Source organism: Onychostruthus taczanowskii, unplaced genomic scaffold (assembly GCF_017590055.1).
Source record: "Onychostruthus taczanowskii isolate IOZ18803 unplaced genomic scaffold, ASM1759005v1 scaffold21, whole genome shotgun sequence".
NCBI classification, from domain to species: domain Eukaryota; kingdom Metazoa; phylum Chordata; class Aves; order Passeriformes; family Passeridae; genus Onychostruthus; species Onychostruthus taczanowskii.
In genome coordinates, this window is record NW_024499351.1 from 11438716 (window position 1) to 11453121 (window position 14406).

Here is a 14406-nt window from a genome sequence, read left to right on the forward strand (position 1 = left end):
CCGGCGACCGGCGAGGCAGCGCCCGGCGGCGGGCGGGATAATGCGGCTGCCCAGCCCGCAGGCACCGCCAGCGGGGCGCCCCCGCCGCCATGTCCCCCCCGGCCTCGGCGGCCGCCGCCAGCGAGGGAGGCAGCAGCACGCCGGTGCCTCCGGAGGAGGAGGCGGAGGGGGCCAGAGAGGAGGTGAGCAGAGCGGCCGCCCCCGGCCCGGGGCTGCCCCCTACCACCCTTGCATGGCGCTTTCACTGGCCGCCCGCCGCGGGCCGGGCCGGGCTTTGCCCGCACAGGTGCGGAGCCGCTCGCTGGGAGCCCCTCTCGCCCCGCTCCGGCCCCGGGGATGCGATGCGGGCCGGCGGGGGTGGAGGGGGGTTGGGGGCGAGGATACCCAGCCGTCGGTCCGCGCCGCCGATGGGCTGCCCCAGCGCACCTCTTCTCCATCGCTCGCCCGTCATCGCTGCGGAGCCTCCGGGGATGGAAGGGACGCAGCAGCCAGCGCCGTCCGGAGCGGGGGCCGGAGCTGGAGTGGCCGGGATAGAGGAGAAAGGGAAAAATCAGAAACGAGAAGCGCAGGGCACCGTTTGTGCTTACAGCCGCGGGCAGAGCTTGTTATGCCTGGGAGAAGTGGACATGGAGACCCCCGCCTTGCTGTGCGCTGGCTTCTGGGGATATCCAGGATGTGGCACAGCTGCCTGGGTCACTGTGAGGCAAGACGCGGTAGGCAGCAGGGTAGAGGGCTTGGGGACATGGCAAAGCCAGGGACTGTTGCTGGTGGCTGCTCCCAGCTAGAGAAGTGGAAGGTGCAGACTGGGGCAGGCCAGGTACCAGCACAGCCTTGCCTCCAGGTGTGCTGCAGTCTCCCTCAGCGGATGACTTTTCTGGAGTCCAGGCAGCAGATGCCAGAAAGGGTCAAGAGCAGGGTGCCCTGTGCCTTGGGAGCACCATCGGGAGGCAGGTGTGCCAGCCCTTTTGTCTGCCTCTACAGATCCTGCTTGCAGCTTGCGCTTCCCAAGAAGAGAGAAGGCAACTGCACTGACTGGTGAGACTCACTTTATGCCATGGGGCTGCTGACCCATGGAGGGCAACCAGGCAGTGTAGGAAGGACAGTGTTCTGCAGGTGGTGGGCTGCCCTGTCTGGTGAGACCACAGCTCAAAGGGCAGCTTGGGGGGATACTCAGAAGCTGGTGCATCACTTCCCCTTCTACTGATGAGGAGCTGCAGTTTGTGAGTGCTGCATAATTCTGGTATTCTCTGCCTCCTTGGCTTGGGCAGAACATGCATGCCCATGCACAGTTATTCTATATATACAGACTTATATTTAGATATAAATAATTGCAGGAGAGGAATGCTGAAGTTCAAGGACTGGGAAGCTGTACAAATACTGTATACTCTGTGTCTGTTCCTCTCTTCCTGCCTGCATTCAACAACTCCTGATGATCTGAGCCCAGCTCTTCAAACAGATCCTGATGAGGGTAGCCAAACTGTGAGGGGCTTTTTTAGCTTGAGGACGTGCTTGTGCCCTGCTGTGATGTGGTCTCTTATTGCCGGTGCTTTGGCAGTGCTGGTTCTACTTTCAACACGGCACAGACTTTTCAGAGGAGCCAGAGCAAGAGCCAGTTTGGGTGAGAGAAGTGTAGCAGGGGCAGTGCCCAGACGAGTTTCCCTCACCTACAGTGCCCCCTGGCTCGCAGGGATTATAAGATTGTCCGAGCTTCAGTTACTCTGTGGTGGCTGCCAACGAGGGTGTCAGTATAATACTCCATGGGAGCAGGCAGAAAGGCTGTCGTCCATGACCTGCTCTGTTTAGGCTAAGGGCATCCTCCTTGGCCAGAAGCTGTCACAGACTTGCATGAAGCAGCTGGTGGAGGAGAGGGAAGCTGCAGCCTCTCGTGATGGTGCCATGCTTGCTGGTGTCTCATCTGATGCGATGAGGAGAGACTTTAGTGGTGAGCTTGGATTCATGGACTGACCTAGTGCAATCCTCTTGTCTTCACAGCTGTCAGGAGAGGGAGAGGACAATGTTCCTATCTTGTGTTCTAGTGCCTATGTAACGCCATACGGGCTGTGCAATGTCCTCATTCCTGTCAGAACCAACTGCTGGTGCCAGCACTGCTGAGTGTCCCCGCAGTGTGGCTCAATCCCACATGTCAGGGTCCATTGGCCAGGGTGAGTAGGAAGCCACAGGACATGTCTGGAAAATGGGAAACTTGCCCTGTCCTATTTGAAGGTGTCTCATTTTGATATCTCAGGTTGCTGCATCTAGGAGCCAGGCAGGGCTTCAGGTGCTTCTCATCTTGTCCCAGGCAAGTAGCAAGAGGTACTAGCCAGAGCTGACTGAGCCCTTGTTCCATCTTGGCATCACATGCCTACACCTACACTTAGTGGTGGTGAACTGAATTTCACTCATCAGTGCATACTTGGAGGGTAGGAGATGCCAAGGGACAAGCTTTTCAACCTGGGAACAAGCAAAAGTATGTCCTTGTCCTGCTGCTCAGGTGGGATCTGATGGAAGGAACCAGTCCTCCTCCAAGCTCCTGTGTAAAATGGAGACCTTGGTACCGCTGCAGGAGCTGACTGCTGGCAGGATTCCCTGGCCTGTCGATGCTCAGCCTTCCTCTGTCCTCTGCAGTTGGCAACACTGCCAGCCTAGGACTGAGCCACCTCTTTCTTGTAGGCAGGTGGTTCCTGAGCTTGGGGTGTAGGCATGGGGTGTGTGATGTGGGTATTTGCTGGGACCATCCTGGCCAAAAGTTGCCAATGTTTGTCCAGAGCCTTTGAAGACAGAGGTAATTCCTAGAAATGACTGGATCCTCCCTACCTCCCTTTTTCTTTGCATCTGAGGTCAAAGGAATCAGGGCTTATTCATTTCTTGCATGATGTAAGTGAATCCTGGGGAAGAGCCATGGAAACTGATGCTCAGGAGTCCCTCTGGAGTCCCCTGCAAGCTGCTGCCACCACCTGGCACTCGGGAGCTACCTGGGCCTTCAGGCTGCTGCTCTGGGGATTTTTTTGGATTGTTTTTTCAGCCCTCTAGAGGGCTGTCTAGAGGACGCCTAACTCTCTGAACCCCAGGCTGTCTCAAAATACGAAGGTTTAGCATTCTGGAGGTGAATCAGAGATTTCACAGCGGCCTCTGCAGGGAGAGGCAGGTGAGAGTTGTGGGAGGTAATGACATGGAAACACTTGTTAAAAAGGGGGACAGTGGATGGGGCCAGGCTGTAACTGGAAGTGGCTTGAAGAACTTGAAGGATTTTAGTATTCAAAGTTGCAGGGTCAAGGTTGCAGGGGTGATTAAGGGATTTTGACCCATGTGCTTGGCCACTGAGGTGCTGGGCATGTTTGTCTCCTTGAGGCTGTTTTTTTAAAAGAGGATCCCCCAGACCTCAAAGGAGTTTAGTGCAAGCAGTGTCAGGGGTCCCCTCTTGTACTGCCTCTGCCCTGTGCATTGTGGGTGTCTCCTTTTGCTTCAGGGCTGGTTGTGAGTCATCCCCTCCATCCCTCCCTACGCATCCTGAGCAGCAGCTGCAGGTGTGGGGCTCCATCTCTGTTCAGGGCAGTGTCAGAGGCCAGTGGCACGCAGGAGGGAGGGGAGGCCCAAGCAGCAGCCCACCCCCTGTCTTTCCCAGGTGTGTCTCAGTTAGTGCCCGCTAAGGGTTGCCCCTGCGTTCCACCAGGTGAACTGAAGCACAGGGAAAGGAGCTGGTTGGGATCCCACAACAGGTTCGGCTGAGCCATGGCCAGCCTTGCCCCCTAGCACTGCAGAGATGTTCCAGTGTGCCTGCAATAGCAGATTTGCTTACCACTCTCCAGTGCTGGAGCCTGAGCAGAGGGAGGCTCCCGGTGATGGAGGGAAACCCTGTTTGCAGTGAAGTAGGGCAAGTATTTTGCCTCATTCCATCAGACTGCAGCGGGCAGATGACGATGTCATTTATATCAGTGCCTGCTCTCCTCCTAGTGACACTGTTCTGAGACAGAATTCTCTTTCCCCGCTTTTTCATCTGCTTGTTTGCTATGCTGGACTTATCCAAGGCTGGTTAAGAGCTCAGGGAGACAATCTTATTCAGCTGCTTCTGCAGAGGAATCTGTGGAGCTGATTGTTTGCTCCTGTGAGCCCTTTGCAGCCTGGGAGAGGAGTAGGGATGCTGCAGTTCCTACTGGGATTAGACTCTGCATCTGGCTCCTCCTCTGTCTCTGCTGTGGTTGTATCCTGTCACTGGCACTTGATCAGCTTTCGGAAACCCCACCGGTGCAGCCGAGGTGTATGTGTTTTACCTCAAAAGCCTAGGACAGAGCTGGGTTGTAAACAGTTTACAGCAGGGGTTAGTGTGACCCTGTAAAAGCGCTGCAGTGTCTAAATGCTGCGTAGTCCTAGGAGGAGACTAATGCATAGACTAGAGCCCTGCTAACACAGTTCCTGGAACCAAGCCTGGGCTGCATCGTGCTCCCTGCCCTGGGTGGGTAACCGCAGTGGGGCTTGCCTACATCTCTGCAGGGTGACAGCCAGTGCCTCCCTTCTCCTGCGACACAGGCAGTGCAGAATGTGAAGGGCTGGGGGCTGACTATGAGGTGGAGTTTGCTTTTCTGAGACAGACATATCCAAAGACCTGTCATTGTGGTGCCCCTTCCCCAGCTGGCAAATGAATGAGCTGGATGCTTTGCTTTATTCCTTGTGCTGTGTTTGTGTATCTGCCTCCTAAACAAGGTGCTGTTTCTCAGCATTCACACTCCACAGACACCCCAAGCTTGGCATGTACCACTCCAAGAGCCCTGTCCAGACCCTCCCCATGCTCCTCCTTTGGCTGAGCTGCTCCTTTACATCCTCACAGAGCTGCCGCTGCCAGGGAAAGCCTGCAACGCAGAAGGCAGCAGTGAGAGAGGAAGCCTTTAGCTGCCTGGGTAGTGGCACAGTATTCCAGCATGGGAGAACCGTGCTGCATCCAAGCAAAGACAGAGGGGTCTGAGCAGGCTCTTGTAACTGCAGCATTGACCTCAGGAGGGAGAGCACAGCTCAGGTGGCTCTGCCTCCTGAAAGGCCTCCCCTTCTTCTCCTCACTCCCTTTTCTCTTACCTGGGGTTGCCTTCTTGCCCCATGACTGTGAGGCTGCTGCAGTGGTCAGTTGCACTGGGAAGATTGGGCTGCACATGTGTCCATGCCAGCACTGCCAGCAGCACCATCCTGCACCTCTCTGAGTTGCCTGCTGACCAGCACCACCCTACCTGCCAGCCCTGGGCTCTGTCTGTCTGTCTCCAGGTCCTGCTCTCAGCTAGAGGCTTCAAGAGAGGAGCTCAGCATTACTGATAATGGGGAGTACCAGTGGGATGTACCAGCATTCCCCTTGCCAGCAGTGGTTTCTCTGGATGTGCTGCCTGCTCTGCTCATCATGGGCTGGCTGCTGGGGTGGGCAGGCAGGGGAGCTCTGTGCCTCTAGGAGAGAAACCTCTGTTGGAGATTTGGGCAGGATCCCTGAGTGCAGTGACAGAAGTCCCACTGGCAGGCTTTGACAAGGGTGGGGAGGAAAGATTGGCCTGTGGGACTCCAGAGCACCAAGCCAGGAATGAGGGGCTCTTCAGAAGAGCAAGAAGCATTTCTTACAGGAAAGAAGAGGCCCAGGGCTGTCCCTAGACCTGCCAGTGGCCTTGTGATTTCTGGTTCTTGCTTTAATTTTCCTTTTCATGCCAGAGTGAAAGTGCCCCTCCTGCTTTCTAGCAGTGTGAGCCCAATCAGTTGTTTGGGATTCCTGGATGAGAGACCTCTCCAGCCCAGCATGTTCAGGAGTGGAGAATAATGGAGCCAGGCTTAGACTGCAGTGCCATGAGCAGTGTCATTACAGCTGGAGTTGGCCCCTGCCACGGTGGAGGTGGGCTCAGGAGCTGCTGCTGCCTGCAGGTGCAGAGGGAGAGCAAAGCTTGAATCCTCTGAGAGAATTTGGTGGCGTCTGCACAAGGCTGGGGTTCTTGACCCCTTCTCTCAGGTTGCCCCTTTGGAGATTGCTGGATGAAATATTCTGTATAAGAAAGCAAATAGTTACTTTGTCTGTTCTTTCTTTGGGTAGGATGATGTCAGATCTCGCAGACAATGGATCAATACTTGAGACTTCAGAGTGTTGCAGAGTAACAGAGGTTTCCTTAACAAAGTTTTTTTCATGGGTTTGTGTGAAACCCTGCACTGTACTGTGGTAAAGGCACCAGTGCAATCCCTTTAAAAAGTCGTGTTGCTAATTTCTGCCTTTTCCTCACCATGAAGGACCTAAGAGCAGTTTTGTCAGAAGTGTGGACTGTCACATCTGAATCCCAGTGCAAGCAGGCACATTTGCCAGCAGCTGTGAGTGGCCTCTTGCCCTCCTTGCTGCTGCAGATTGTTAGGATGCTCCTCCCTTCCAGCCCGAGCACTTTTTAGGGTGTTACTCCATATTTGCTTTCTCTTCTACCAGAGGTGGCTCCATTTCAATCGTGGAAAAGTACTTTCTCATTGGGATGGTTTATAAAGCACTTGAGAAACACTTCAGAGCTCCTTAGGCTGCCAAGTGTTGCAGTGGGAATTGTCATTACCAAACACAGACCTTCCCAGCTGCAGAAGGTCTGTTTCTCCATCTTACAGGCGCACCAGGCAGCTTGTGCCGCCCTGGTGGAGGAATTGGAGTGTTGCTGTTGGTCATTACTGGGAAGCGGGGGAGAGACGTCGTGTGCAGTGGCATGAGCTGTGGTGAGGGGTTCAGGTGGGATGACATCAGTTAGAGCTGTCTGTGCTGGTGGGGTGGGTGCAAAAGCTGAGGAATGTGGAGGAGATCACCCAGACTCTTACCTGGTGCTCCAATAGCTCTCCCTGGGAAGTGGCAATGTTAGGGGTTACTCCCTGTTGGAGAAGGGAGGCGCTCAGGGTGCGGCTGACAGAGTTGTCCTCTACCACTCTCCACCATGTCCAGCTGGGCTCTGTCTGTCTCCCAGGGAGGGGCAGAGCACCAGACATGGAGGTGGGGGTGATAGTTGCCTGCACTGCATGACTGTCATCCTGTGAGAGATCCCAGTCTCTGCCCTGCCCGCTGAGGCCTGGAGGCCCATGGCATCTGCTGTTTGGTCTCTGTTTGCAGAACTAGAGATGCTACCACAGCACCCTGCTGCCTGTGCCCCTTCCCCTGCCGCTGCAGCCCACTGACTCCTCTCTTGTTTTCTCTCTCCTTCTCCCCGGTCCCCTGGAGCAGCAGCGGCCAGTGAAGCAGTCTCTCAGCAAGTCCCTGTGCCGAGAGTCCCACTGGAAATGCCTGCTGCTGTCCCTCCTCATGTATGGCTGCATGGGAGCTATGACCTGGTGCCACGTCACCAAGGTGACCCGGCTGACCTTTGACAGCGCTTACAAGGGCAAGTCCATGATGTACCATGACAGCCCCTGTTCCAACGGCTATGTCTACATCCCCTTGGCTTTCCTGGTGATGCTCTACGTGGTGTACCTGGTGGAGTGCTGGCACTGCTACACGCGCAACGAGCTGCAGTACAAAGTGGACGTGGAGAGCGTGCACGAGCGTGTGCAGCGGATGCAGCAGGCGACCCCCTGCATCTGGTGGAAGGCCATCAGCTACCACTACGTCCGCAGGACCCGGCAGGTCACCCGCTACCGCAACGGGGACGCCTACACCACCACCCAAGTGTACCACGAGCGGGTCAACACCCACGTGGCAGAGGCCGAGTTTGATTATTCCAACTGTGGAGTTAAGGACATCTCCAAGGACCTCATTGACCTGGAGAGCTACCCAGCCACACGGCTCCGCTTCACCAAGTGTTTCAGCTTTGCCAACGTGGAGTCCGAGAACTCCTATCTCACCCAGCGGGCCCGCTTCTTCACGGAGAACGAGGGCCTAGACGATTACATGGAGGCCAGGGAGGGGATGCACCTCAAAAATGTGGACTTCAAGGAATACATGGTGGCCTTTTCTGACCCAGACAACCTGCCTTGGTATGTATCTCACTATGTCTTCTGGGTGGCAGCTCTGCTGACCCTATCCTGGCCCCTGCGGGTGCTAAATGAGTACCGCACCTCCTATGTCCATTACCACGTGGAAAAACTCTTTGGGTTCGATTACGTGGCCGTGACGCCGGCCGAGGAGCGCTCCTTCTGCCGGAGGATGCCCCGTGTCAACACGGTGGACAGCACCGAGCTGGAGTGGCACATACGGTCCAACCAGCAGCTGGTGCCCAGCTACTCGGAAGCGGTCCTGATGGACTTGGTGGGGCTCTCCGGCTGCACCAGCTACTCTGCTTGCCGCTACGGGGGCTACCGGCAGAACTGCGAGCGCTGCCACAGGACTATAAGCAGCTCCTCCATCTTCTCCCGCAGTGCTCTGAGCATCTGCAACGGCAGTCCCAGGATTCCCTTCAGCAGCAGCCGCTTCTCCCTGGGCCGCTTGTACGGCTCGCGCCGCAGCTGCCTCTGGCGGAGCCGGAGTGGCAGCCTGAACGAGCAGAGCTGCCCCACTGAGCAGACACGCCTCTCCAGCCAGGTGACTGTGGAGGAGGAAGACCCCCCTCCTTATCAGGATGCCCTCTACTTCCCTGTCCTCATTGTACACCGCAACGAAGGCTGCCTGAACCATGACCACCGTCACCTCCATCGCAATGGGTCCTGCGTGGAGACCTCACTGTGAAAGCAGAAGGCGGTGAGATCTCATTGTCCATTGCCTGGCCAAGCCAGCACAGGATTTGGGGAGAGGATAGCCTAGCAAGGGGGATAGCCTAGGAGGACATCAGGATGGAGTGGACATGGCATCCTGCTCCGGCAGCCAGCAAAGGCTTCCCCCGCTGTGGCTCTGACCTCCCAGAGGGGGTTCATGCAGATGCTCCCCCTGACATGGCACAGAACTCTAGACCGATCACCACATGCAAAAAAAAACCAAACAACAACAACCAAACCAACAGCAAAACCATAATTCATGGTATCAAGACCCAAAGGGGGGAATAAAACGGCAGGCCTGATGCAGGGAGGGGGTGGCTTTGGCTCCCAGCCCTGGCTCCAGGCTGGCTCGTGCTCCAAGGAACCAGCAGCCACCAAAAAGCACCCTGCTGCACCTCTGCCCACCCTGCTTCCCACACTGGAGTGAGACCCCTCACAGGGTGGAGGAGAACAGGCCCCTTGGAGCAGGGTGTTGCTGCCTGTGACAGGAGGTCCTGGGTACCCAGGCACGTGGAGCTAAATGGCAGGTTAGAGCAAAGGCTGAAAGCCACGAATCCGCCTCTTCCCCTTCCCCCTGGCCATTCCCCACCCTCCCCACTGTTTTTTTAGACCATGCTCCGACTGTTACTTTTTTCTCACTGCTGGGAATGGCATTGCCTCCAGAGGATCCCATGCTCAGCTCCTTCGGAAGTTTCGGTGTGCCAGCTGTGAGTCAGCATCCCCTTGGTAAAGGGTTTTCTATTTGGGCATGCAGCACTAGGGAAGGGATGAATGTGCAAATCCAGATGGAGTGGAGATCTGCAGCGCTACTGGTGTGTTTGCTGGAGGAGGGCTCAGCTGGAAAGAGGAGCTGGAAACAGGAGGCCCCTGGTGAGCTGGGGAAGGGGAAGAGGATGGCACTGGCACAGACATCGTGGTATCAGGTGGCACATCAAGTGGCTGGGGACCCTTCCTGGCTTTGAAGTAAGTCCTAATTGGTTCAGCCAAGCATCAAGGAAGTCTCTGGTAGGTTCAGCTGCAGTTCACCTATTGATAATGGAGCAGCAGGTTGGTGCATGTCTGCACAAGTGAATTTTGCATAAGATCCAGCTGGGCTCTGGCTGTGAACTCTGAGCTGCAGGCTCCTGGAAGCCTCATTTTGGCAGAGAGCTCTGAGGGGATAGGAGGGACAAATGCAGAACTGTGCTGGAGCATTGAGAACTTTGGCTGGGGAAAGGAGGATCAAAAGGATTCTGTTTCTGTGTGACCCCACTCTTGGTGCAGGACCTGTGCAGGAGGCATCTGCCAAGAGGGATGCTCTGCAGAACAGAGGCTGGGGATATTGTAGAGGAAAACCTGATTAAAACCAAATGTTTTGCACAACAGAGGTTTTTGCAGGGAGGTGTCAGGCTGTTAGAAGTGAGGTGACTTCTGTGTAGCTCATTAGCTACTGGGTTCTTCTGCCTTGCTCTTGTCAGGGCAGGTTTGCTCTGAGCTTTGTGCTGCCCCTTCTGCGCTGCTGGAAAGGATCTCAGCAACATTGGGCAAAGAGCGTTCGTGTCACTGAAGCTGCAACAGTGTTTGCAGCATGCAGACACCCAGCTTTTCCTCCTCCAGCAACACATCCCCATATCTCTTGTGTCCTTGTTCTCAGAAAAGCTGTCTCCTTTTCAGTCAGCTCTTTGGGGAGTGCATGCCAAATCAGCTAGCGATTTCTCCAGACAGCACTGCTCCTCAGCTTCACCCCACTTCCCTCATCAGCTGTGGCAAACAAAAGCTAAGAGCAGCACATCTTGGGTGACAAGGGCAAGTCCATTGGCACCTGGGCATTTGTGCTTGGTGTCTGCCTCCCCATGTGTCGCAGAAGGGCAAACAGTGAGGCTCTGTATTCAGTCCAGCCATCTTCCTCCTGCCAGCCATTAGTGAGGGGTCTGGCTCTCTCATCGTGCTGCTGTACTGCTTTGCCTCCCAGGTCTTGAGGAGGCTGCAAGTGCACCCATGTACCACACTGGTCCTATTTTGAAAGTCATCTCCTGCGGGCAAGCCTGGAGTGGTCAGCACTGTGGGTGTTGTAGGGCTCCACCTTTCATTCCCCCAGAGCAGTCTGTTCTGCTCTTTGTGCCCTGCATGTCCTGGTTAGTGTCTCTTGCCCTTCAAGTCAGCTTGTCCTTCTGGATCTCGAGTGCTAAACTACAAACAGCAGTGGTTTGAATGAGAAGTCTCTTAAAATCTCACTCTGTTAATAATTCTGTCTTAGCATCTGCCCTTACTTTCACTACCAGAGCTAGACGTTGGTTTAAAGAAGAGAGTCCCTTGGAGGACAGAGAAGCATAAGGTCTCCAGCGTAGGCACATCCCTCTCTGCATTTTGTTCTCATTATTTTTGGCGTAGATTCAGACTGGGTGAAAGCAGCCCTGGGATTTCCTTGCTTAGTAATGACATTTGGTTTGCTGTGCACTCCACTTCTCTCTGCAAGGGCCTAATGTAAACCAAGGCCAATGTGGATGTTCTCTGACTCCAGGGAGATAATGGTGTGTGCTTGTGTGTCTCAGTGAATTGAGACAGTGGAGCTGCAGTGGGTCATTAGTGAGGAATGAGGTCCCTGCTTGTCCTTCCTGACATGTTCTCTTTGAAATCTGCGCTGTTGCTTAAATTAGGCTGTAATGGCTCATCTTTCTATCTCCAGCCTCCAAGGTGCCTTGGACAGATGGATTTATCTAAGTTTTGGCAGGCCTTTTAGCTCCCTGGGGCAAAGACAGTCTTCACAACAGGGACAGATTAGCAGGGTCTCTGTGGCCCCCCAGCTTTTAACACCTGCAGCAGAGTTTCAGGCACCATGTCCTTGGCTCTTTCTGGAGCTTTCCATGAGAATGCCTGGCCTTGTTCCTCTGGCCCCATTTTCACATGTGAAATCTTATTCTGGAGGTGGTCTGTCCAGGTGGATCTTCGAGGCACGGCTGCTGTTCTGACCCACAGGATCTGTACGGTCTTCCTGTTGCTGAACACCTTCCCCATCTACGTGGTGCCAGCTGCAGCCAGGTCCCAGTGCTACTGTCTGTGGCTGGTCCAGACCCACAGCACCCTGAGAAGTGGGACCTCTCTAGTCAGTATTCCCCACTGCATGCCAGGATTTCTCAGACATCCCATCCCTCATATTCTTGGTGCTACCCCAGTGCACCTGGTAGAACTGCCCCCCTGGTCCATCCCATTCCATTTTCTCAAGGGTGAAGACATGACTCAGGCTCAGGAAAGGGGGATAGTGCACTTGGACATGGCAGGGGAGAAGGACTGGGCAGCAGGGACAGGAGCTGCCTGGTGGCTTGACAGAGAAGTGGTGGAGCTGAAGAGAAACTGAAACTAGGGCTGGTCCTGGCATGTCTAGTCAGTCAGGAAAGTTCAGAGCAGAAAACTGGACTCTCCTTTCTGTCTCCTGGCATGGGACACTACCGACAAAGAGGGTTTCCTCCTGCAGTGCCCTGGGCCAAGGGCAGCTGCTGTAATTCTCCTTATGGCTCAGGTTACGAGCACAGATCCCAGAGATGGCCTGTCCCTGTTCTGGCACACGGCCTCTCCATGGTGGAGTGGTCCCATCTCCTGGCACATACACATCCCCCACCACAGCTCTGGGCTGTGCAGCAGTCAGGTGCCTGCTCTTCTTGAGGCTTGTGTCTGCTCTCTGCCGTATCCATGCTGGTGATGACGATTCCTTTGGCAGGTCATTCGATGGCCCAGTCGGCTCCTCTCAGGACAGCCTTCTCCCTTATACCTAACCTGAGTTCCCCCTGCTGTAGCTTAATCCCATTATTTCTCCTCCATTGACTGGTGAGTCTAATTGGCTCTGTTCCTTTTTCTCATGGCCTTCCTGACACAAGCAGGCCTGTTATCTGTACCCTTCTCTTCACCAAGCCCAGAGTCTTGATCTCACTTGCCGGACCCTGGCTTGAGTGGTGGTGCAGAAGTTTTCTGTGTGTAGTGAATATGTCACTCCTGCTCTGAGCCTGGCCCGGGCAAGAGGGCCAAAGGTGCGAGCAATGCCTTGGTCTGTCAGGGTGGCTGTGTCCTCGTTTCTGGTGCAGATCTCTTCGAAGTGAGCGGAGCTCACAGAGCTGCTGGCCGCTTACACAAGGAAAGCAGGACAGCACGCCTCACCCTCTGGGAAGGTCAGAGCTGGGTGCTTGTCAGCATGATGGGGGCAATAATTAGGAGGATCTCTGCAGTCAGATTGTTTTTTTCCATACATCATTCAAACATTGCAGTTTTCCATGGGCTGAGTCAGGCTCAGCATTGCACTTAGCAGTGGAGTTTCCTCATATACTAGAAAGAGGGAGGCAGGAATGCTACCAGCTGCTCTTCCTGGCCCTTCATGGTGCTAATGCAACCCAGAAGAGGGCCAGTCCTTACTGCTGCAAGGCTGGAGAATTAGTTTGGGCTATTTGGTGTTTCCTACTCTTCAATATACTTGTCAGGTACTTAAAAGCTCTCCAGCTTTTCTGAACTAGAGGAAAAGAGAGAGAGAGAGAGAGAGAAGTGTGTGAGAAGCTCTGGATTACCTGATCTTCAAGACGCATCACCACCCATTTATCTATCTTTCAACACACTGGAAGCTTCCCAAGTAGTGCCTAGCACCTTGCTTGTGCAGAACCAGTTGATGACACCAACCAGGCAAGTGGTACTACTTTGAGCCCTCTGCGTGTCATGTCTCACTCCACACCAAGGAGAGAGGTTTCAGAGAGGGCTGTTGGGGTGAGCAGCTGCAGGGGCATTCATTAGGATGGTGAGAGGGAATCTGAGCCTATGGCCAAGGCCAGGCCTTCCAGGCAAATACACAGTATTAAGGCTGGGGAAGCTGCTGTTCATCTATTGTCAAACAAATGCACCCCTCTTCCTTTCTGCTCCCCCTCAAATGCACATTAGAAATCCAGCTGGTCCCTGCCCTCTTTGTTGTCTCTTCACTCAAGAGGCTGCAGAGTTGTTTAATAACTGATGGATGCCCATGGGGTGAGAACTGCAGGAAAAGATTTATTAAGTGTAAGGTTAGGAAAGATAGGTAGCATCGATGCCAGTAAAACAGCACCTGCTGATTAGCAGGTGGGACAAATAATGCCTTTTAAGCTCTCCTTCCAGTCTTTCCAAGACTGCTGTCTAATGTCACCAGGGTGCTGCCTTTAGCAGGGGGCAGACTTTGCTGCAGTGTGCTCCTGCTCTGCTGCAGTCACTGTAGGGGCTGGGTGTGAAGTGCCACACCGCCACCGAGATGTTGTGTTACCAAAGAGCTGTGAGTCTCGAGCTGGGATGTGTCCTTCTGATCGTGTTTCATTCCTATTCAGTGGTTAGAATAAAGTCTGTAGGAATATGATCTGGATCGAGGTAATGTCAGAAATTAAACATAGTTTAAGTGATAGCTCTGTCTGGTGCTGCTGCTTCCTGTGATGCACTTGGGCCTGCACTCTCCACTGAGCCAGGCATACGTGGGGACCAAAGGCTGGTTCATAGGACCTGGGACCCCAGTGGGGACTTGGGGCTGAGCCTGCCTAGGGCTGTTTCCCTGTGGGCATTCTGGAAAAAGTGGAAAGGGGTCATAGTCACACTTCAGGTAGAAATTAATGGGCTATGTTCATTCCTCGGGTAATTTTACTGAAGCCAGTGGTATTATACTAATGTGAGGTTGGCTTAGCAGCTCCTCTGGGGGGTCTGTCCCTGAGTGCAGAAAAATTGATCTGTCACAGTGTTGCTTTAATGTTGCATTTTGTGTTGGGACTTGACCAACAT

At 54.4% G+C, this 14406-nt stretch overlaps 1 protein-coding gene across 1 annotated transcript; it reads left to right on the plus strand.

The window, feature by feature from the left end:
• The first annotated feature begins 89 nt into the window (after positions 1–89).
• Positions 90–10328, plus strand: TMEM151B (transmembrane protein 151B). The gene is made up of 2 exons (XM_041404317.1): positions 90–182; positions 7196–10328. The coding sequence occupies exons 1-2, from the start codon at positions 90–92 to the stop codon at positions 8630–8632; spliced, it is 1530 nt and encodes a 509-aa protein (XP_041260251.1). The 3' UTR covers positions 8633–10328.
• The last annotated feature ends 4078 nt before the right edge of the window (positions 10329–14406 follow it).

Excerpts from the sequence above, each read along its gene's own strand:
- TMEM151B (XM_041404317.1), top strand. The coding sequence starts at position 90 with ATGTCCCCCCCGGCCTCGGCGGCCGCCGCCAGCGAGGGAGGCAGCAGC. Across the intron at positions 183-7,195 it reads CGGAGGGGGCCAGAGAGGAG|CAGCGGCCAGTGAAGCAGTC; the intron begins GTGAGCAGAGCG and ends CCCCTGGAGCAG.